The sequence below is a fragment of the Falco naumanni genome, chromosome 8, assembly GCF_017639655.2.
Source record: "Falco naumanni isolate bFalNau1 chromosome 8, bFalNau1.pat, whole genome shotgun sequence".
In the NCBI taxonomy this organism is placed as follows: Eukaryota; Metazoa; Chordata; class Aves; order Falconiformes; family Falconidae; genus Falco; species Falco naumanni.
In genome coordinates this window covers 38,162,348-38,186,520 of record NC_054061.1, presented here as the reverse complement: position 1 = coordinate 38,186,520, position 24,173 = coordinate 38,162,348, and the positions used below count along the sequence as shown (strand labels likewise).

The 24,173-nt window shown below is 39.4% G+C and overlaps 1 protein-coding gene across 1 annotated transcript; it reads left to right on the top strand.

Moving 5' to 3' along the window:
* Window positions 1–842: 842 nt before the first annotated feature.
* On the top strand, window positions 843–23,962 carry LOC121093232 (cytochrome P450 27C1). Its single transcript, XM_040605196.1, has 9 exons — window positions 843–1,202; window positions 5,810–6,000; window positions 7,596–7,795; window positions 10,379–10,588; window positions 12,341–12,504; window positions 16,727–16,893; window positions 17,677–17,755; window positions 18,749–18,952; window positions 21,658–23,962. Exons 1-9 carry the CDS (start codon window positions 843–845, stop codon window positions 21,772–21,774), a joined length of 1,692 nt encoding a protein of 563 aa, XP_040461130.1. The 3' UTR covers window positions 21,775–23,962.
* Window positions 23,963–24,173: the final 211 nt, after the last annotated feature.

The window sequence follows — 24,173 nt, the reverse complement described above, 5'->3', positions numbered from 1 at the left end:
TTTCTGAAACTGATCAACATTTTAAAGATTATCGCTAACACCTTCAAAATTACACAGAAATGCATATGAAGACAGCACAAATGCTTTTGAAACTGCAAAACGAACAGATGTACAGGTTGGAGCTCAAGTTTTCTGTGTGTGACCATAGTTCTACGCAGCCAAATGGAGGGAAAGCTGTGATGTAACACTATGCAGTTGCAGGGCACTGGTTATTTTCTACAAAAGTTGACAGAAGCTGCTTATGGAGTATATCCTGTCCAAAAGATAAAACATTCTGCAATACGAATGACATCCCTGGATACTGTAATTTACAGGAACTGTGTTTGTGAGGTTACGATGTAAAACCATTGCAGTTTGTATGTGGAAGCAGAAACGTTTTCTGTATATGTTACAGGATGATGACCGGTACCAAGAGAACTTCTGGCAGAAAATAGGGTATTTTCTAACGTATGGGAATTTTTTAACACCACAGGAAAAAACAGCCCCAAACTCACCTTTTTTAATGAAGGAGAAAGATGGGATAATCCTCCTGTGAGCTTTTTGCCAAACCATTGGGGGAAAGAGGGAAAATCTAAACTTTGGCCGCATGCTTAATGGGTGAATTTATCTGATTTGAATTATACAAAATAATAGGTTCGTTCTATTCAAGTCTCATCCCAGACCCACCCCCCTTTTCCAGCCCTAGGGGAGGGAGCGTTAAATAATGGTCTGTGTAAACTGATGCTCATGCAGTTAAGTTTGGAGAAGTGCTGCTTGTACAAGTTAAAGCAGGCAGCGAAGGAAGAGCAACCAAGCAACAAGCAGCTGCAGGAGCAAAGTGGACCCTTCTGAAATTGAGCGACATGTCTTTCTTCACGAGAGTTTTGACGATGAAGGGCAAGCAGACGCTTGAATCTGAGAGAACTTACTTTTACCACGCGGTTTTTGCCAGCAGGTTTCACCAGCTGCCCAAACTTTGCAGCAGCCCGTCCCTGGAGGTGCGGAACAACCCGCCCGCGGCGGCGGGGAACAAAGGCGAGGCGGCGGTGGCAGCGCCGGGGCGCGCCGGGGAGCTGCGGGGGCCGGCCCGGGAGCTGCGGGAGCCCGCACCGCACCGGCTTGGCAGGGTCAAGAGCCTGCAAGAAATGCCCGGACCCAACACCCTCTACAATCTCTACGAGTTTTTCTGGAAGGACGGCTTCGGCCGCATCCATGAGATCCAGGTACAGCTTACCGGGGTGATTTCATGCTCGGTTCCCGTCGGGGTTACCCCAGCCTTTCCCTTTCTCCCCCCACAAAGCGCTGCTCGCCCACCGGGCTGCCCGCACCGCAGCCAGTCACCGCCCCGCCGCTGGGAAGGAGCCGCGGCTGGGGGTCCCCCCCTCGCCCCCCGCAGCCCTCGGGGGTGTTAGCGGGTCGGTCTCGGCGAGGAGCCCGGGGCGCGCCGGCCCCTCGGCTCCCCCCTTCTCATCTTGAGGCGGGTTCTGAACTCGTAGGTAGGTGCCTTGCCCGGGGGGAGGGGCGGGAGCCCCGTCTTTCCCCGCCGGGGTGTTTCACACACTCGCGGAGGGGCTCGTGTTCGGCGGGCGGCGCTGGGCAGCGTGGGCTTGCGGCGGAGCGCGGCACCCGGCTGGCGGCGAGGCCGTGCCGGCACCCCGGGCCGCCCCGGGCCGCCCCGCCTCAGCCGCCTGCCGTGCGGGGGGCTGCCGCCGCTCTCCTCCCGTCGGCTCAGCCCGGCGCTGCTCCGCCGCGGCCAGAGACCATTTTGTCTCTCCAGCCCTCGCTCCTACCCTGGCCTCCCCTTACATAAATACGCTTCGCCTATATAGGTCCCCTGAGGGGGCGGTAGTCGCGCCTGGCCCCGCTGCCGTCAGCGCTGGCCGGCCCCCGGCCCCCTCCCTTCGGCAGGAGCGGGCGGTTTGAAAGCTCCCGGGGGGCGCGGGCGGCGGGCAGCCCCCCCCTGGCGGCCCCACCGGCCGGCGGCGGCGCGGGGGAGGGGAGGCGGGAAGCGGGGCCTGATGGCGGCGGGAGGCTGATGGCGGGGTGGGGGGCGGGAGGGCGGCTGCTGTCACCTGCCCGGCGTGCGGCAGCCCGGGGGTGCGGGGCGGTGGAATTAACCGGGACGCGGGCGGGGGTGCGAGCCGCCCTCTGTGGCCGGAGACCCGGCCGGGCTGGGCCAGCGCGCCTCCTCGCTCCGCACGGTGGGTCCTGGGCGCTGGCACGGGCAGCTGCCGCACCCGGAGGCTGCCTCTGTCCAAAGGTGACTTTTTTGTTCCGTACCTTGGCCAGACATGTGGGTTTCATCCCTAAAAACTCACAGCGCATCTCCCGCGGCCTTTCCCCACGTAGCCCGCGGCACCCTGACGCGAGCGCTGGCGCCCGAGGGAGCGGAGCCGTCCGTGGGTTTCGCCCTTCGGCGGCTGCGGGTCCGTAACGCTTCCCAGCGCAGCGCGGACCTCTGCCCGTACCTCCCATGTGGCGTGCGCTGGTCCGCTCCTCGCAGTGGCCTTTCCCAGAACGCTAGGAAGGGGCTCACAGACAGCCCCATGAGGTTCGCTGCCTGAAAAATCACTGAAATTTAAAAAAAAAAAAAAAAAATATTGAAAGAAAGGAAAGCAAAAACAGAAAAAGGAAACCAGGGAGAACAGGGCAAAACTGTAAATGGTTTGAAGATCAAAACTACTCAGAAGGTAGGATTTACAAAGGGCCTAAAACCACCAGAAAGAAGCAGGAAACTGGGGGGAAAAAAATCATGTCAGTTGCTTGGTTTTGTCTGGCTTTGTTGTATTTACCATTAGGATTTCTAAAAAGAAACTTGGGCTCCTCGGTGTATGCTTGGTTTGATGCCAGCCAAACTAGATTGCTAACAATGAATTGCTCAACTTAATTGCTTGTTAACCAAGACACAAGCAGATGAAACTTCGTGATAGCTAAAGCTTTATGTTGCATTGTATTTCTTTTTTTTCCTTCTACCTCTGTGGTGCTGTACGAAATTCGAGAGGCACTCACCATAGCCTGGTAACGCTAAAAACCCAATACTACCATTGAATTCCAGTTCCTTCACTGTCAAAACAGTGAAAATTATTCAAAATATTGAAACGAGTATAAGGCCAAACAGTATATGCTTTTCACTACTACTAGCTGATATGGATATTTTCTTCTTTAATGAATGTTATTCATGGAAAGGAAAGCGGGAGGAAGGATAAGGAGGAGTTGTAATATAATACTAGTTTTTATTCTGTTCAGAGTCTCAAAAGTCACTTTACAAGTCATGGATGCCCTGTCTGCATACATGCTGGATGCAAATAGGCATTAACTGGACTAATAACAGTCTGCTAAATTTAGCAATACAGTGAACATCAGGAATGAATTAATCTGAAACCCTTTGGTAACCAGCACAGCTACTTAAACGATATCCTTCGGCGCACACAAATATTTGTATGCTATATGCAGAAGGGGTAGGGAAGCTGAGCGCTTTTTCACAAAGGAGGTTCTGTTCTCAGTAACATGATTCCAGTTAGTCCTGGCCAAAGCAGTAATGCCTACAGCAATTATGACAAAAGGAAAGTATTTTTAATTTGGTGCGGTTAGATCTCTTTTGTCTCATCACTGCTATGCAAGTATGAAGAAAAGAAAGGTGAGGGGGGAGGGCTTGGATGCTGGCAGTTTGAATTTATGATGTGTGAAAGAATGTCTGGTGTGAGAGTGGTATGTGAGACACTGAAGTGTGATATTTTTAAGGTTTGAATTACAAGGGAAAGAAAACCTATGTTGTGATAGAAAATATGGAAGAGAAATGCCGAGCATTTCTTTTAACATGAAGTTGGTACACTGAACATCATTCTGCTGAAAGCAAGAGATGGCCAAATACCTTGTCCATGTCTGTTTCTGGTTTAAAACTAATGTTTCATTTATTTTATTGGATGGCTTGACACTTGATTTAGTTTCTCTTGAAGTTTATCCTCCCATGTAAACCTCACTCACCATCAGTGGGAAAAACAAGCTGCTTCATAAATAGCAAAATGTGTTGAACCTGTTTTTGTGTGACTGGTGACGTGTATCCCACCCTCTTCACTGCCTTTTCTTTCCAGCACTTATCTCCCAACTCATACTTTCCTTTAAAGACTTGTGCTCTCAGTTCTCTCCGAGTTCAGCTTCAATATCCCTGAAGTATCTCCAAGTCAAGAGATACTTTGGGGTTTGGGAGTGCTTGTTCATATGTTGGTCTGCATGTGGTGTTTGGTTAGCAGCAGACCAAGCAGAAACAGCCGAGTTCCTACTGCAGCATTTCCCATGTCGGGGTGACTAATATGTGTGTCTCATTTGAATCCAGATGCTGATTTTTTAAAACACTAACAATATAGTTGCAGGAGACCTTTAACTCTCTGTTGAACTTGACTGAAATTGACCAGTGTTCCAAATGTAGTTGAGAGGAGACTGATGGAGACCACAACCGCACAACTCCTGTTTTATTTGGAAACTAGGCAAAAAGAGTTACTCCTTTTATAAGCACTTGGTACCATATGCTGAGTGACTCATGTGTCTTAAACTTATTGTTGGCAATTAAACAATTCATCTCTGTAACCAAGACTGATTAAAGAAAGGTTTCTCATAAGTTAATCTTGGGTCAACCCTAGACTTTCACTAGTGTAGTCATATCAAACATCTTTGATTTGTAATCAGCATAACTCTGCCAACAGATGTCTTTGGATTAGATGCAGATAAAGCGTCAAAGTTAAAACTTTGGTCAGTTTAACTTGTCTTGCTACTTTAACCTGAAATAAAGGTTTTAAAATTTAAAACTTTCTCAAATCCAAAGTTGTAATAATATCGCTTTAACAATTCTTTTGCATTTTTTTGGTGGTTTTTTTTCCCCACTAAAATGATGATGTAACTCTCCTCCAAGTGAATTCATGGGAGTCGAGTGTTTCATTTCATGACCGTGTCAGAATTAAATAATTAAATTTGTTTGAAATCGTCAGTGAGATTTCATGGGACAGTGATAGTGCAGCTTTACTGGAAAACTCCTGGTCGTTTTGTTGTGTGGGTTTTTGTTTTGTTTTGGGTTTTTGTGGGTTTTTGTTTTGTTTTGTTTTGTTTTTCTTTTAAATATGTCATTTAATGTTTCCCAGTCCTCTTAATTGCTTGTTGCTTGCCTCCAGCTTGAATCATACAACTTGTGGATCAGCCACTAAATAAACCTCACTGCAGGAATAAGACCTGAACTTTTCCTTCCTTTTGCAGAATTAACATATGTCATCCTAAAGTTCACTGCTGATGAAGCTGTACCAAAATACAGTTTTCTGCTAGGCTGCTATGCTATCACTGTCCTCGGTTATGTGTGAGAAACTTAAAAGTAGTTTTTTGTAAAGAATAAAATGGTAGAGTAAGTCTTTATTTACAAAAGACATTAAAAGTAAATTATTATATCTTTGTGTTATCGTGTTAGTTTCACCTATTTACCTCCATGATTTTAATTTTTTCACACATTATTTCTAACCTGTTTGATCTGAAGGGATGTGTTTTTAAGTGCCCAAATCCTTTCATCTTCTCAGTATTTGGTTTCACTCACGCTTAGTGCCTTGGAGCTTTGGATCTTTTCAGTCAGAGGTCCTGAACAGTGTGACCTCTCTGTTTTCCTTGTGAATATTTCACAGTAATGCTTAGATGCTTTCTCCTGACATTTCAAACCATTCCTTGACTGGAAGGCTGGGGATCAAGTTCTAGACGTGATAGATTGATTTGCTGTATGAGGAATTGTTGGTTTCCTTTTGTGATATTTTTCCTTAGTAATGCTTTACTTTGTTTCTTTTTGTTGGTGACACTGTAGCAAAAACACACTCAGGAATATGGAAAGATCTTCAAGTCTCACTTTGGTCCCCAGTTTGTTGTATCCATTGCAGATCGAGATATGGTTGCTCAAGTCCTCCGAGCAGAAGGTAGAGCACCACAAAGAGCTAACATGGAATCCTGGCAGGAGTACAGAGACTTACGAGGGAGAGCCACCGGACTTATTTCTGCGTAAGTGTTATTACTCCTTCATTTCCTTTGTTTTCTTGTAAAAGTTTAGTGATTTGCTGAAGGACTGCACAGGTCATCTGGGAATCCAGGCTTTTCTGTGTGTGGAAATTTGTGTGTGTAGTGGGGGGAAGAGAACAGGAATTTATGGTGAATTGTCTCTTCTGCTGTAAATTTTCAAAGGGGTGGTAAGGATGCATAGTTTGAATGTGGAGTAAGCCACCTTGCATAAAACCACTCTTGGGGAATGTGTATCGACTACAGTTGTCTGAGCTGACTCACTTACCTGGAAGCAGCATTACAGAAAAGGGCTTACTAACTCTGGCACAGCACTGCACAGATGTAGTTTTATTGCTTCAGAGCTAGACTGTTGCATCCAGCTGGCAGCGTGCTCTGCGGACTTTGTTGGCTCAGGTTGACTTTAGCTTTATTGTTCACCAAAGTGCCCTTTCAGTAGATTAATGCAGAGAAGTCACTGTACGGTACCCTCACACTGTAGTGCATCCCCATGCAGATATTTTTGTATGTGGCTGATTCTAGAACAGTTTTCTGTCTTCATAGCTTGCATAAACTGGCAGTGCATGTGGGTGTGGTTAATTGCCACTGGGAACTACTCACAGTCCCCATGACACAGGATGTTTATTTACACGGAAATTTCCTGAGTCACGGACCGCCTGTTTCTTTCGCGGTGGCAAAAGGCATTATGTATTGCACTGCAGACTCAATTCTTAAGCTGCAGATCAGAGTCAAACTAACAGTTCCTTGATACTTTGTGAAATGAGATCTTAAATCAAGAGACAGTCAGAAAATGTTTGTTAAAGAGATTAAATTCTGTCGCTGGCCAGTAAGTTTTTGTACCTTGCAGCAGCATTGCTCCAGGTGAAAAAAATTAATGGGAATTACTTGGCAATTTAGTAAGAATGCATAAAAGAGAATTGCCTGTCCTCACAAGGAATTGAAAGATATCCCTGAAACCACTGTTCCCAAATACTCTGCTCATATGAAGCTACATATTCAGATTTTTAATCTTTAGTTCAAAGGTTTCAGTACATAGCTCAGCCAAATTGTCTTCTCTATAGCTAGGTCTGCTATCCTATTACTTTGTAGGTTTAGAATTAAGGTAACTGAAAATGATGGATCAGTAATGGAACTTTTGGTACTAGCTGTAATTGTTGATTTGCCAAATCTCAGTGTGATACCTTTCTTTGGTAGTTAAGCGCCAATTCAAGGTAAAAGCAATTTTGCAGACTATCCATTCAAATATTTATGTAAAGTGACTTTAATGAGAAAATTTTGCTAATTTCTTCTGTTCGCTACTACTAAACCACTAATACTGAGACACTTGTCAGATTCAGAACACTGAGTGGACAAGTTCTGTCACTGAAACCAGAGATCAACTTACACATGTACATAAGTGTTGCAACACTGAAATTTAATGAGGATGTGCACTAAATACAGAATAAAATATCATAATTTTCATTTCACCACTTGCTTTTGTTTGACATGAAGAACTGTAAACAGTTTCATTGCAGAGCTCTTACCCAGCTGATGATTATTAAAGAAGATTGTGTTTAGACATCATTAATAATTTCTTCTAGGGAGGGAGAGCAATGGCTAAAAATGAGAAGTGTACTGAGGCAAAAAATTTTGAAACCCAAAGATGTGGCTGTTTACTCTGAAGGAGTCAATGAAGTTATCAAAGACTTAATTAAAAGAATCCACACCCTCAGAAGTCAAGAGGACGATGGGGAAACAGTGACCAATGTTAACAACCTCTTCTTCAAGTATTCAATGGAAGGTAAGCCCAGGCTGTATAACATCTGTAAAGAAAATGGATGTAAAGCAGTTGCTTATGGTTAGGCACTTTTGTCATATGACTAGTGCCTCACTGTGATTAATCTGAAAAGGGAAGCTTGGTATTGTGCATCCAGGTGTCTTCCTACTTAGTACAGTAGGTATCAGTAGAATCCCTTTGTAGAGTCCAAAGAGGTGATACCTTGTACTAAGAGACAATTCCTGTAGAAATGCTGGTATGTAGGTAAAATGTACAATCAAGGCCCTGAGCAGTTTCGGTACTCCTTACTTCTGTATTAATTTCTCAAGAATAAGAGTGTTGACAGTATAGATGGTAAGACACGTTAATTTACCAACATACTGGCCAAATTCCAGTTGGGGAATTGCTATGTGATGTACCTAAATTTTGTTCATAGCTGGATGTGGGAAAACTGCTTTCCCCTGCTTACACATGCCAAGTGTGGTATTGTTGTGCTTGCCTTAAAATCATCTGCCACTGGCCTACCACTAACGGTGGAACGCTAACTGGAACTGCAGCCTGAGCTAGTATGGCATTTCCTGTGTTCTTGCAGAGAGTGAATGGTGATTCATGTTTCATGCATTCCTCTGACTGACTGCATACAACCTGATCTTATATGCAGTGCCCTTTAAAAACATTGGTACTCTTTGCTGACAGGCAGCTGAATAATTTGAGATTTGCAAGAACTTCCAAATCGCTAATCTATGAAGATGCTGTATCGCACTGCTGGCTGCCACTCAGGTTTGGTAAACTAACCTGAGTCTGTCCTACATTAATAGTGTCTAAAAATGGCATTAAACTAAGAGTTACCAATTTTATGGAATTTTACACCCTGAGCTTACAGATTCACTCTAACTGATGGGTTAGTTTAAATTCTTCACATTCTTTTAGCTTTTCATTTATAACTTGTGCCTGGTACGCACTTATTTCCTATTTGGATTGCAGTTTTAATTAACTTACACTGTCAACTGTTCAGGGAACCAATGTGCAAGCTTTTTTTAAAGGACCATGTAAAGAGCAAAAGAACACATAAGAACTAGCAGTTGCTGAAAGAGGCACAAGAGAATTAAAAGGCATAGAGAAATATCTTCCCAGGGAGGAAAATAGGGAAGGAAGAGGGAGCTGAAAATAGCCAGGTTTGAAAATTATTTTGTCAGTCAAGAAGAAATACAAAGCAAAAACAGGGAAAAAGAAAAGTTTCTTAAATCACAGACACATACCACACACATATATATGCACACACACTAGAGAATTTATGGAGAGTTTGATGGAAGGCAAGATCAAGGTTAATTGTCATTAGCTATGGTACCTGCTTTTCATAGGAAAACCAGAGAGAAAAAGAGACTAGAGTGTTAATAGACCAGTTACTCTAATTATCTAGTTAACAGTTATTCTACCATTTCCTGGAAAGATGTGGGCAAACTATTAACTAATGAATTTTAAAGCACAAAATTAAATGGCTTTGAGAAATTACCTAAATGCCTTTTCAAATTGCCTAATTGCCCCATGCCCCACTGGATTTTAGAAAAACCATTAAATAAGATTATTTTGATAATAGGACTGCTTTTTATACTGTAACATGTGGTATTTTCATAAATAACTTGGGTAATATGATCTAGATATTTCAAATTGGGAGGCAAAATTGCTAGAAACTGGTGTTCAGGAAGTAATTAAAAAATAGTTTGCTGTCAAACTGAAAGAACATTTTGGCAACTCCAGTAGGGCAGTTTCTGGCTGAGTTCTGCCTAGTATTTAATAATTTGATTATGTTTATAAAAACTGAGCTGAGAAATTGCAGGAACACTAATGGACAGGTAAGAATTAACTTGATAAGTGGAAGAAATGGTCCAGAGTTGAGAAGAATACAAATTTTATAAAATACTTTATATGTACTTTATATATATACACTTTGTATATAAGTACTGTTCTTTGCCGGGGGAAATGGTATTTCTAGTAGGGATCACTACAACACTGTGGAAAAACACGTGAGGAATTACAGCAAGTCAGGAATGAGAGAGGAGTCAATATTGTTATTGTAACAGTGTCACACACTTGCTAGTTTTCAGGGCCGCATGGAGTACATTGTGTGCAGTAAAATCACTGTCTAGAGTGCAAGCTCTTTGTCCATTTGTGCATACTCATTATTCATTTACTACCAACTTATGACGAAGAAGAGCAGAGCCACTGCTAGAAGCTCCTGCGCTTCTATCAGAAATGTCTTTGGTCTTGCACGTCCCTGTGTGTTCAGAGGCCAGCGCTGCAGGCGCAGGGTTTGCGGTGCAATGCAAAACACAGTGAGTAAGCGGGAGGGCTGCTCTGCTTGTGATGGAATTCCCAGCTGACTTCTCAGGTTGGGTGTTACTGACATAGTAACCATTGTCTCGCTACAATGGTTAGCTGGGATTTTTTTACTGTGTTTTAAATTTTTATTTTACCTGTTCCCAACTGCAGTCACAATAACTAAAGGTTTTTGGAAGGTAGTTCCATTATGTTAGTATTCTAATACCTTGAAGTATTAATATGTATATATGGAAATGTATAGCAAATTCTCTGATTTCATATGTGCAGGTGTGGCAACTATTCTGTATGAATGCCGGTTGGGCTGCCTGGAAAACAACGTCCCACAGCAGACTGTTGAATACATTGAGGCTCTGGAGTTGATGTTTAGTATGTTTAAGACCACTATGTATGCAGGTGCTATTCCCAAATGGCTTCGTCCGCTTATTCCAAAACCCTGGAGAGAGTTCTGCAGATCCTGGGATGGACTCTTCAAATTTAGTAAGATTTAGTAGCAGAAAAGTTCAGCTGTATTTCTGCAGATTCTCTGTGTGTTTGAGCAGGACTTGCTGTATTTCTCTTCTAAAACTATAAGAAGACATTGTAGCAAAAGTAAGTTTCATATTAAATGCAGACTTGGCCAAGGGAACAGTTTAAAAAAATACTCTATTGAAAAAGAATTTTACCAGTACACTTTGAACATTCCCCTGGTTTATACTGCTGTTTCTTTATTTGCCTTCATCTGTTTCAGCACCCAGCCCTCACTCCAGGTCCAAGTTCTTTGCCAAGGCTTTATCTTAAGCCACTCAGGTTTTAATGAGGGTACTTTTGTTGACTTCAGCAAGTTTTCAGTCAGGCACTCTGACAAATAATCAGCACTAAAACTGACTAGAAAGTTAAAAAAATTAGACACCAGCAATTAATTAAACTCTTTGTGAAGTTCATATATATACATACAAGTTGACACAGAACTACACTGCAGTACTACAATATTTTTTTTGTAAATAAAGCATTCCAAGCTACTTTTGAATCAGCTTTCATGTAAGTAAGAAGAAGGAATTGTCTTTGCAATATATATATTTTTTTAATATTCTGGAGTGTTAAAAATACCTGAACCCTCTTACCTTCTCTAATGTTAGAAAGCCTCATGCATTTTTAAATGTATTTTATTAGCACTATTTGTCTAGGTAGGTCTGTGTACTTCTTGAGGGTAGGTTCTTTAGTTTCTTAACTTTAATTTGCCTAATATGCTTAATTTTAAATGTGTATTGATCTCTATCTACAGTAGTCATTAGGGAATCCATTTAATGCTGATGCAGGTGTGTTTTCTGTGAAACACATACCTATTTACACTGCCACTTTTAAATTCTTTCCTATGATAAAATACTCTTGTTCCCTTTTCTGCATTAAAACCAACTAAAAAAAGAGGTCATCTTTACTCTAAAAGCAGCTGAGAAACTGTTCTTAAGGAATTTTGTTCCATTTGAAACTTCTTGTCATACTGTTTATTTGTTTAATTCCTTTGCGAAAAAGGAATTAAATGGTGAAAATCACTGTGTGTGATGTGTCTATTTGTGTAGGCTTCATAAAGGAACGTGTTGATTCTCGTTCATTTGTTTTAAAGCTCATTCTATAAGGCATTAACTTTCTGAGGGGTTTTCTTCTTTTTAAAGCCCTTGTTTCACAGAAGATGCCCTTTGTTTTGGAAATGGGACTGTGGGTAAAATTGCTCAAAATTTCATTTGCTGAAGTTTTAAAATTTTTATTATTCCTTGATGCTCCTCATCTTTGTCTTCAGTGTAATTCAGTTCTGTGGCTTCGACCTTCTAGTTGCTGCTAAAATCTTGTAGCAGCCGCTGTGCACTGAGTTGCAGCATGCTCTGCAGAGTTCACTACTTCTTGCAGAGTCACCCAAAACCAAGCCAGGTGGGCGTAAAAACTTGACCTTGTGCTTCCTTTGCTCCCTGTTAAACTGCAGTCTCGTGCCCTTTCTTTGTGCTCAGCGTTCTCGTTCTGTGAGTTACGAAGGTTCCTGTCAGCTCAGTCTTTACTTACCATGAGTACCCAAGAACATCCACTACCACTCTATTATCTTTTCCTTGAAAAAATAGATTCAAATTCAGTTTATTCTTTTTATGTTTCTTTTTTTTTTTTTTTGGCTATGCAGTGTAGCATAAGGAAAAAATGTCAGTACTGAGTGGAACCAGCAAAAAATTAAAAATGGAGGCTTAACAATTTTTTTTAATCCCAAAGGTCGAATCCATGTTGACAACAAATTGAAGGCTATTCAGTCCCAGCTGGATCAAGGAGAAGAAGTGAATGGTGGGCTACTTACATACCTCCTAGTGAGTAAGGAACTTAATTTGGAAGAGATCTATGCCAATATGACTGAAATGCTTCTGGCAGGAGTGGACACAGTAAGCTTGTTATAATTTTTCTTGTGCACAGTTGTTCTCATAAACCAGTACCATTTGCAGCTATCTTCAGAAGGGTTATGTTGTTTACACAGATGTCATTTCTGACACATTTAAGCCATGACATCTTTAAAGCAATAGAAAATACTTACAGCACTGTGTAACCTCTCTACTGGAATGAAGTCAGTGTTCTGTACTAGCTGTGGTTTACAGGAACCCAGAGTTTGGGAGTTGGTTCCAGTTTATTAAACAGATAAAATAGCAATTGTCTTTACATTAGCTTGAGTTTCATACATTTTCTTTTACTAGTTTGAATATCAGGTCGGTATTTGTGCTTCTTTAGGTAGACCACAATAGAAAAGGCTGTTGAAAGTTAGCGTGAAAAAAATTGATTAATAAACTCATGTAGAATTTGGTAAAGGATTTTGATGTATGGCTAATCACATCAACTGGGACACACATTATGGATCAGATACCTGGTTTCTGCTGAGGTCCATTAGAAAGGGGGTGTTAGGCCTGCACTGATGTGGGTAAGGTTACTTAGTGTATGTACTAACACCTACTAAGGTTCACTCTACCCAGGCTTGTGCTGGCAGCACGCAGCCAGTGTGAGGCAAAGAGCTGTGATAGCGGGGCTCAGTATTAGTGAGGCTAGCGTATGCGGTGTGTTAACACCTGGTGAAGTGTTTTAAGTGGCCATCTTTCCCAATTCTTCTGATTTATCATCTAGAGTATTTGAAGAAACATTAAGGTCATGTATATATCTTTACCTCCTCTTATTCCTATCATATGAAACCAGCATTCCTTAGTATTGACTGCGGCATGACAATAAGCAAAGATAAAAATTAGCTATTTTATGTACAACGTATATGGAGTTATTTAGAATATCAGTGCACACTACTATCGTAAATGATTGTAACTGAACAATTTTTTAAAAGAAAGCTATATGAATTTGCTAAAGAAAGTGCTATTTATGATTGTTTAATAGTCTTGCAGTAGAAAGGATTAAAATAAGTAAAAAAGTAAAGCAGCTTTAAAGTAAAAAAACCTCTCTGGATAAGTGACTTCAGATTTTTTTGATTTAAGAATGTTTGTAAGGTTTCTAAAGAAAACAAAAAAAAACCCCAACAGTAACACTTTTGAATTCCATAATAAAGAGCATATGTAAAGCCCATTTATGTGCTGAAGGTTATTCCATTGGTTAAATATCCCAAGGGTTTATGAGTTTGGAGAGCTTTTTGATGTTTGGTTCTTAAGTAAAGCACAGTTATTTATCCCATTCATTTTCTAGTCTTTCAGACCATTAATTTTCCATTTTTAGTGTGTGACAGTTTTCATTAAACTAAAAGGACAATGTTTCGAGTTCCTGCCAACAAAAGTTTCTCTTTCCATTTGACTCAGCTAGCTTTCTCAGCTGGCAACAATCTTTTTGTGAGAGGATGGCACCTCTGATTTCCTCATTTCCGAGTACAAGACAGAAACTGAGGGAATCTTTTTTTTCCCCTGCTGCTCTCTCTTCAGATCTCATTTTATCATAGACACTGAAAGAGGTTTAGAGGTTTATAAAAGTTTTCAACAAAATTGTAAGGCAATTTTTTACTGTCCCTGGAACAGTGCTAATTTTTAAGAGGTTATGAAGGAGCTGGGGACCTGGGAAGAAACAATGTTTATGTCAAAAGTTCTGTATACAGCCGCCACAATTGCCAGCTGCTCTGAGCTCTGAGAGTAATGGAACAGGATTGCATTTTAGCAAGGGATAGCCACTCCATATCACAAGAATGAAAAAAGAAAGGTTCTAGTATGATACTTAACAGCATTTTACCCCAATTTGAAGACAAGACATAAAAGGTGACCATCATGATGAATTTGCATTCTAACTTGATCTTAAATGTAAGCCCCAAATAAGACATTTCCAGAAGTTGGGCTTTTTACCCATACGTTGTTTATACCCTTAAGCTTTATTGTTCTAATGAGTGAGAAGCTGAAAAGAAAACTGTTTGCTGCATAGAGAGTGAGACTGGTTGTCTGTCTTCATTATACAAGTTGAAAAAAAAAATTAAAAATAAATCAAGAAAATTAAGTTAAAGGTTAGAATTTTTCTCTCTTAAATGCTGCAAAATGGTGGAGGAGATTCTCCTGGACACTATGCTAAGGCACACAGAAAATAAGGAGGTGATTGGTGACAGCCAACATGGCTTCACCAAGAGAAAATCGTGCCTGAAAAATTCGGTGGCCTTCAATGATGGGGTTACAGCGTTGGTGGATGAGGAAAGGGAAACTGATGTCATCTACCTGGACTTGTGCAAAGCATTTGACACCACCCTGCACAACACCCTTGTCTCTAAACTGGAGACACGTGGATTTGATGGATGGACTACCTGGTGGATAAGGAATTGGCCGATAGTCTCCCTCAGAGAGTTGTGGTCAACAGCTCGATGTCCAAGTGGAGACCAGTGATGAGTCGCCGTTCCTCAGGGGTCAGTATTGGGACCGGTGCTCTTCAGCATCTTTGTTGGTGACATGGACAGTGGGATTGAGTGCACCCTCAGCAAGTTTGCTGATGACACCAAGCTGGATGGTTCAGTTGACACGTTGGGGGGAAGGGATGCCATCTAGAGAGACCTTGACAGGCTTGAGGGGTGGGCCTGTGTGAACCTCATGAAGATCAACAAGGCCAAGTGCAAGATCCTGCACATGGGTCATGGCAATCCCAAGCACAAATACAGGCTGGGCAGAGAATGGATTGAGAGCAGCCCTAGGGAGAAGGACTTGGGGGTGTTGGTGGACAAGGAGCTGAACATGAGCTGGCAATGTGAGCCTGCAGCCCAGAAAGCCAACCAAATCCTGGGTTGCAACAGAAGAATTGTGACCAGCAGGTTGAGGGAGGTGATTCTCCCCCTCTTCTCTGCTCCTGTGAGACCCCACCTGGAGTACTGCTTTCAGCTTGGGGCCCTCCAGCATAAGAAGGACACGGACCTGCTTGAGCGAGTCCAGAGGAGGACCGAAGGTGATCAGAGGGCTCCTCTCCTATGAAGACAGGCTGAGAGAGTTGGGGTTGTTCAGCCTGGAGAACAGAAGGCTCGGGGGACATTTTTCATGGTAACCTTTTTGTCTTCAGCGATGGTGGTGAGGGAAATGGACTAAAGGCCATTTGCTTGACCTTAACATCTTGGGTGCAGCTGACAGTAGAAGCAAAATGTCCTGAGTCTGTCTAGTATTTGAATAGGATCGTCCCTGATACCCAGACAGCTTAAACATAGGGGCTCATGGTGAAACGAATGATAAATACTGGGTCACAAAAACCTAGGATTGAAATACTCTGTTTAGTTCCGTGTTAGTACAGACGGAGTGAGTTCATTCTCTCAGAGTGTGTCCTAAACCACAAATGTGCATCGAAGTGCAATTTTTCCAGCTAAGGTGAAAGAGGATTATATTATGGGTTCCTTGAAATCGTCTTGTGCTCAAAGCTGGACTGCCTCCTGCCTTGTATTCTGTTTCTTCCTTCATACAAAATATTTTAAAATTATCTTTCACACAATACCTCTTTTCTGGAGCCTTGATGATTATTAGAATCATTAATTATGGGAAGGAATATGTTTTAACATTTAGGACCACTTTAAATGTGTAAGCTCATCTTCAAGCTTCCTTAAGAAAGCTTTCAATAGCATGCTGAATTTCAGTCAAGTGGGAATTTTCAAGAGGTAGAAAGTGCCAGTTGTGGTCTAGCATTGCTTACCAAAGGATCAAGCATAATCTTAGCAGCGATAGCATCAATTCTGTTGTGTAGATGCTCTGAGGAGACCACCATAGGCTTAAAAGGGGTTGGTAATGCTCTGAGTAGTATTCGCTTGTTTCCTCTGAAATGTTTTTGTTGGGAAGATAAACACATAATCAAAAGTAACAGTTAAAAACTAAACAGCAATGGATTATGTTTCAGTACTGTTTATGTGGTTTTGTTTATTTTTTCTGTTACTTGTCATATTTCACTGGGTAAACATTACACAGATTGTTTTGATACATGGGGATTTTTAGATGGAAAAAAGGGATGAAGGAGGCGATGGTGAAGTCTGACAACATCCCATTGAATCCTTTGTTATCAATATTAATTACTATACTTTAAATAAATAAAACACATAGTGGAAAACTGATTGGTTTTCCTGGCTTGAAATGGTTTTTAATCTAATCTTGTTGGACTTGATGATGATGGTTGTGGTTTCTTCCTTAGACTTCTTTTACTTTGTCCTGGGCGACGTACCTGTTGGCAAAGAATCCTGAGGTTCAACAACGTGTTTATGAAGAAATAGTCAATAAGCTGGGGAAGGACCAAGTGGCTGTTGCTCATGATGTCCCAAAATTACCTTTAATTAGAGCAGTGCTGAAAGAAACCTTGAGGTAGGTAGCAGACAACTGCAATCATTAATGTAACAATTTAGTTACATGTAGTTGTAATGGATTTTGAGTCCATGCTAATGTTAGTATTTAGTTGTTGTTATTGCTCTCTGCTGCTTCTTTTATTTATTGTAGCAGTATTGTGTCCAATGATGCCTAAGCAATGAAATATGATGGATTATATAATGTTTAATGTTTTTAAGTATGGTAGAACTAGTATCACATATGTAGAACACACCTGTTAAGGTAAGTCATTGAAAGCTTGGTTTTTGCCTTTTAAGTATTAGTCTGTGTGATGCACTGTAACAGCCTCTGCCCTCACACTGGTACTTTGCAGCACCACTACAATCATTTTAAGCTTCTTGAATTAAATTGAAAGCATGTGACATGCTTTTTTTATATGTTTATACCAAATGTTCATGTGAGGTGAAGAGACTAAAAGGATTTTAGAAGGCATCAACAAGGCTTTTTCAGCTCCCAGTAGTTCTAAAACGTGTCCAGACTAACAAACTGATTGCATGTTTGTACCTGTGTAAAGCAAATAAATACACAGACCAAATAGCTCAACCTCCAGTTACTAGTAAATAACTTTCCTCAGTTATAACCGTTTTCTCCAGATCATTCAAGGTCTTTGAATCTCTAAGTAGTTCTGTACTTTTGAAAAACCTTTTTGCTGTGAATGCATATTGTGTTCATAGTGCATATTTGTGAATGCATATTGGAATCTAAAGTTTTTAATTTGTTTTAATTATTGCTGTTGAACTTCTCATAAATACTTGTCTCTAGGTTATATCCAGTATTGCCAGGAAATGGAAGAGTCACCCAAAAAGACTTGGTCGTTGGAGGATACCTGATACCTAAAGGGGTAGGTTCTATTGCAGTCGTCTGCAGAGAACAGTTTAATTTTTGTGAACGCAATGTGATCTGTCACAACATATACATATATACAATTCTTTGATTTCAAAAGAACTCACCAAGCTACAGCATTAAGAAGAAAGTATTTCAATAATACCCATTTATATGACAAAAACCTGATTTATAATTGACTTGTTGCTGCTGGTTTTTTTAGATTTGGGTCCTCACCGTATAATCAAATTTACCATCATGACTTGTCCTTAATATTCTTGAGGGTGGAGGCTATTAATAAACATGTCTGTGCAATGTTACTATTTCATTAAAAATGTATTAATTTCATTATTCTTGCGATTTTCTAAGTCTTTGCCTGTTAATTCCCTTTGTAGAAAGAATTTGATTTCCTTTTTCAATTATGAATCTTTCCTACTATTCAGAGATTACATAGTAATACATGTACATGGTATAACTGTATGGCTCTAATTTAAATGACAGCATTACTGTGTTAAAGCAACATAGCCTTAAGACAGTCAGGACTCTTAATTCTTAATATACTTATTTAAATATCATTCCACATGCACCCCTACTGCAGATTTATTCGGAAACATCATCGCATCAATTATTGCTGGTTTTTTTCCTGAGGTGGTGTAGTTTCTTTTCCTTCTCATCCTCGGTTTTTACCTTTTCCGTTGCCTTGTATCTCTCTTCTCCCTTTCTCTCATACTATCTTTCTGAGACAGTTCCCAATACTTGTGAGTTTTGTTCCCATCTCCTTCTCCATTGCATCTTCTCTAATACATCTAGCAACATATAAAACAATTTGAAGATTATTTCATTTGTCCAGTTGAGAAAGGTATCTGATTTTCTAAGTATCCTTTTTTTTTTCTAGAAACACTTAAAGAAACTTAATTTTTATCACCTCATATTGCATAAATTACAGTAATTACAAATGCTTTTTTATTTGTTATGTGTATTTGAGCTAGCTAAATATCATTTATTTTCTCAGACGCAGCTGGCACTCTGTCATTATACCACTTCATACAGCGAAGAAAATTTCTCAATGGCAAATGAGTTTCGACCTGAGCGCTGGCTGAGGAGAGATAATTTGGACAGAGTAGACAATTTTGGTTCCATCCCCTTTGGTTATGGCATTCGAAGTTGTATAGGAAAAAGAATTGCAGAGCTGGAAATTCATCTTGCATTAATTCAGGTTAGAACTATGTGACAGCATTACAAGAAGAAAAATATATTGGTATGATTCTTTTCTATGTATACCATTTCTGGGTATCTTACAGGGATCAAAACCTTTGTTTTGGAGTGTTGTCTTGCATACTCATCCTGCAAAGGCTTAAAAAATTGAAAATAATCATGCTTGATACGTAGCATATTAGTTAAACTACATTGCAGAAGAAAAAAAATCTTTATAATACAAATGAAGTAAAACTAAAGGTAAGATTTGTAAGGCAATACATAGATTTGGTACAGAAGGTTTTTGTAAACAAATTAGAAGTCTTTCTTAATGTATATTAGAAAGGTTACCTGCTCAATTTCAGTATTTTAGTTATGAAGAATTTGGTGCTTACAAAGACATAAAATAGTTTTTATATCCTTGTATTGACCACACCGCTACGACAAATAGTAGAATTTTTCTATGTTCTGTGGTTTTTTGTCCCTTCTTGTTCTTTCTTCTAACTTTATCATTTTAGATATACATAACTTATATGAGTAGTTAGTACCTATTGATATATATAATTTTTCATTGCTTTATTTCATAAAGAAAGCTTTCCCAACAGCTGCTACATTTTTTGTTATTTACAAGACAACTTTTAACTCAAATACTGAGATCAGATTGTGCAACCAAACCTCAAAGATTTGGAAACTATTTATAGTTACTTAACTGTAAAAAATATTTAGACCCGTTATATGTATTCAAAGCAAAGCTTGATTGAATTTGCCTTAGAATTTCCTTAAGTAAACTCATAGAACAATCTCTGGACAATTACATGTGTCTTTCACAAGCCAGACTGAGATAGCTCTCGAGGAGCTGGGTAAAACAAACATACTTGCATCTTTTTGAATAGGAGGATCAAGGAAGTAATAGAGAGCTTGCTTTTGTTTACTGGAAAGAAATTAGAACAAAATAACACAATCTATTTACAAGTATCAAGATGAAATTTAAGTGATTTAAAAATAGAAACACATGTAGCATGAGGCTTATCAAAGAGAAATTGTTTCAGACCAGTCCGATTCTTTCTTTGACTTGATCATTTACCTAACATGGTGGATATAAAGTAAATTATGTATTCCGACTTCAGGAAGTATTTTCACATGTCCTATACATTGTTCTCACAATTAAATTAATAAAATTTGTTCCAGATGGAAGTACCTATAAAATGCATGCACAACTGGTTGGAAAAAAGAAATAGCTGGAGGCAGTAGCTGTCAAATATTTGCTGTTGAACTGGGAAAGCGTTTAATTAAAATTCTGTAAGAGTCTGTCCTGCATTTGATTTAGGTTGGTATTTTCATTAACGGTGTAAATGATGGATTAGAGAATACTTTTAGAGTTTGCATAGGATACCAAGCTGACATGAATTAAGTTAAAATTACAGGATGTGAATATAGAACTACAAAAAAATGGGTAAATGTTCCAGAATCAACACAAAATTTTTCACTAGGGATGGTTGCAAGTTACTACTCTTGAGAAGAAATCAAGTGCTTAAATACAAATTGCTGGCCAACTGGCTGGGTAATTAGTACCATAGAAACCGACTGGAAGTATATAGGAAAAATTGGTCAAGAATAATTATGCTAATTCTGACAAGGCAATGCAATTCTTGGGCATATTAACAGTATTAACAAGCATGTTGTATGTCAGAAAGAGTAGCTAAATCACGTAATCTTACCAAACACTGATGAATCCTCAGCTAGACAATGATACGCAACTGACCCTGTGCGCTGCAGGTTAAGATATAGTCAAACTGGAGGAAATTCAGAAGGCAGAGAGAATAACAAGAATGTGACGTCTGAAAAAGAGAAGAATGAGATGGATTTGGTCAAACATCTAACACTGAAAAGGTAGTTATGTGTAGGATAATAACACATTGTTCATCATGCTTACTAGGAGAAGGGTAAGAGAAGGTTGCTTAGTTTATAGGAAACTGTTTGAGAGTTAATATTAGGAAAAGTTGAGAATGTTGCAGTATTTTCTTCTTGAAATTTTAAAAGTAAATAGCTGAGGTATTCTATATTCAGCTTCAAAACAGGTGACATAAATCTCTTGAAGTTTGTTTAGCCCACAGCTTCTGTGATTTGTATTTGCAGCTGATTCTTTCAGTTCATTAAGTGTATGGAAATAGAAGTTTCATGTACAGAAAACCTGTGTGATTGAATTATAATGATTCTGTTCTGGAGAGGTTCTACTATTTGACTCTTTGAATCATGATTGTTTCACTTCATGGTGCACTGGACAGTTGCTGTCTCATGTTTGTTTTGTTTTCTTCTACCCAGAAAGAGAAGTATGTTCAATGAGATTGGGACTTTTTTATTGCTTTGTCTTATAATTGCACATATTGATGTATATTAAAGTGAAATAAAAAACACAGAGAGCAGAAGCTCATGAGGTTTGAAAGAGACTTTTGTTTCTTTGAAAGCTCAGACTGTTTAATCTAGTTGTGTGGAAATTCTTCAAAAAGTTCAGTCCTCCCTTCATCAGAGAAGGAAGATTTTTGACTATAATCTTCACCTTGTAACAACTATTTTTTCTTTCCTGTGTGGGAATCCTAGCACTTAGACTCCACAGAACTGGCAACAAAAATTTTGTTTGTGATAGTCTATTTTGTTCTCTTTTCCAAAGTCTAATTTCCATATGTAATTTTGCAGCTTTTCTAATACTTGTCCTGCTTCTCTTCACAGTTGCTTCAGAATTTTGAGATCAACATTTCTCCCAAAACTGAACCAGTTCATGCCAAAACACATGGACTTTTGACTCCTGGAAACTCCATCAATGTGAGATTTTCTGACAGAAAGTGAGACTCAAATGTTTTGGAAATACTTGTTTGATTTTCATGGGAACAGACTTGCATCTCATGGATGTTTAATTATGCTTGTTCTTTGGTTTGTAGGTATTTCACAAAACAATCAAATATTTCGTTCTGCCTTAGTTTTAGCAGTACATAAGAGAAATTACCTCTCCTTTAATAGATAATTACACATATGAAAAAATACACTGAAAAAAATTCCTTCTTGCACTGGGAATCTCCTTTCACCTGGAAAAATTTCTAGTAATAGCAACAGTTGCATTGAAAAAAAAACCCAAAATTAAATTCAGACATACTGGTATCATTCGGTGGTTTTGTTACACTGCTTTCTCATAAAAGTCAACTACTCAGTGAGTCTGTTTGAGAGCAAGAAGATTACTGTATCATATGTGAAAATTAGCTGCATTTATGATTTTGTGTCTTTCTGTTTCTTGTCCTCCAGTGTTTTTTAAAAGTTCCCACCTACACTGAAACTATGAGGTCATTTCTGTCTTGTCTGTAAAAATTTACCCCACATGTATTAAAAAATCAATACATTAATGTGACAAGTAAAGAGAAAAAATACACTCAAAATACAGAACAACTAAAAATTTATCAAAACATAATCTCCATAAAATGTTTGTATATATATTTTTTAAAAAAATAATCTTATAAATAAACATTGAAATGTCACATTGTAGAGTTAGGAACCCAAGACAATGTCCTCATCACCAAAGCATAAGCTGAGTGGAATAGCACAAGCCACTTTCACTGTTCTAGCTAATACGATGCCAAACCCAAATGCAAATAATAAAAATTAAGTAGTTGTTGCATTTTTATAATTTAATTAAAATACTGCTATTAACTATCTTCACAGTTCAACAGTAAGAACTGGAAACTTCCCTTTGTAACATGCTGAACCCATAGGCAGATGCACAGCTGCCTTCTGTAGGATGGAAATGTGACTGCTGAAGTATTTGGAGATTTTTTTGCTATCTAGTGTCTAATACAAAGAATGGACACCTGAAAGGTGGATTTTTTAATTATTATTGTATTTTTCCTATGACAGCTAACAGAAAGGTCTCTCTTGCATGATACTTTAGATAACTTTAGTATCACTGCATTATCCTTACGTTCTCATTTTTGAGAGAAACCTTGTGCCTTGGGTGTATGCTGTGCCTTGAACAATGCTCAAACCTGCATCTTCTAATATGAAATTAACTATGTAGTTATGTATAGTTAACTGTTTACATGTCAAGCTCTGACTGTTTGTGAGGTAGTTTACCTACTGATAATCATAAACTTTTCAGCCAACATGCAGAGTTAGAAAAAAGTTGTGCAACACAGTTTTTAAAAAGAGAACATTTTTCTAAGCTCATCTATCTGTAAGAAGTCAAATTAAATAACACACTGTAGTTATACTAGTGTACATGAAATTCCACATATCTAACTACTACTGTCACATTGTTGTGTTTTGGTTACTTTTTGTAGTGCCTTTTCAAGGTCTGGACAAAAGACAACCAAAGCAATCTCCTTTGTATGGATCTTGTATATAAAATAGTAACAATAAACAAAATTGGTCTCATCTGTGAGAAGATTAAATGCTAACGTGATGACTTTAAAATGTTAATCTGTATCGAGCATATATAGGTACTATAAGAAAAACAGGTATATCTGTGGAGGGTTTTTTCCTTGAATGAGCTTGCTTTCTGATGCTGTTTTCCAGGGCTTCACATTATTCCCTTTTTTTCCTTTCCTATTATTATTTCCAGTTGTCCCTATCTTAAATAGAATGAAGAGAGCTGTATGTGCCAGAGCCAGCTGACATCCCAAAGGAGGTGTTTTGCAAAGGTCTGTCTAAAAGTCTGCGGGTTGAGTATTTGACTCCACAACTCTGCCTGTTTTTGTTGACTTGGGGACCAAGAGGCCCAAGCCTTGAATCCAAATTTGGATTCTGTATGGTGCCCTCTTTTTGCATTGCCATAGCGTCGCTAGAAACACCAGCCTCTGCTATGTTGCAGTACATTTGCTTCTTGGTATCAGTCCCAAGCAATACACCACTTGTAGAAGAGGGAAGAGGCATTCTAAAATGCTCTTTAAAGCATTTGAATCTTTTCATGGAAACAGAAAGCCTGTGATCTGTTTTAATGCAGCATCTATCCGTGTAAGTTGTCTTTGATACATAATAAAATATTTATACAGAATTTACAAGTCCTGGTTCTTATTTTAATTGCTATTTCTAATTGCATTTTTCTTCATTGTCTTAAAGTCTTTAACTTGTTGGATAGAACTGGAAGATACACTGCTACATGGGAAATTAATAGTTCAGCTAGAAAAGATGGGGATTCATACAAGAATTTAAGGTGTGTAATGACCTGGCTGAAGGTGTGGTAACACTGTATTATGAGTGCA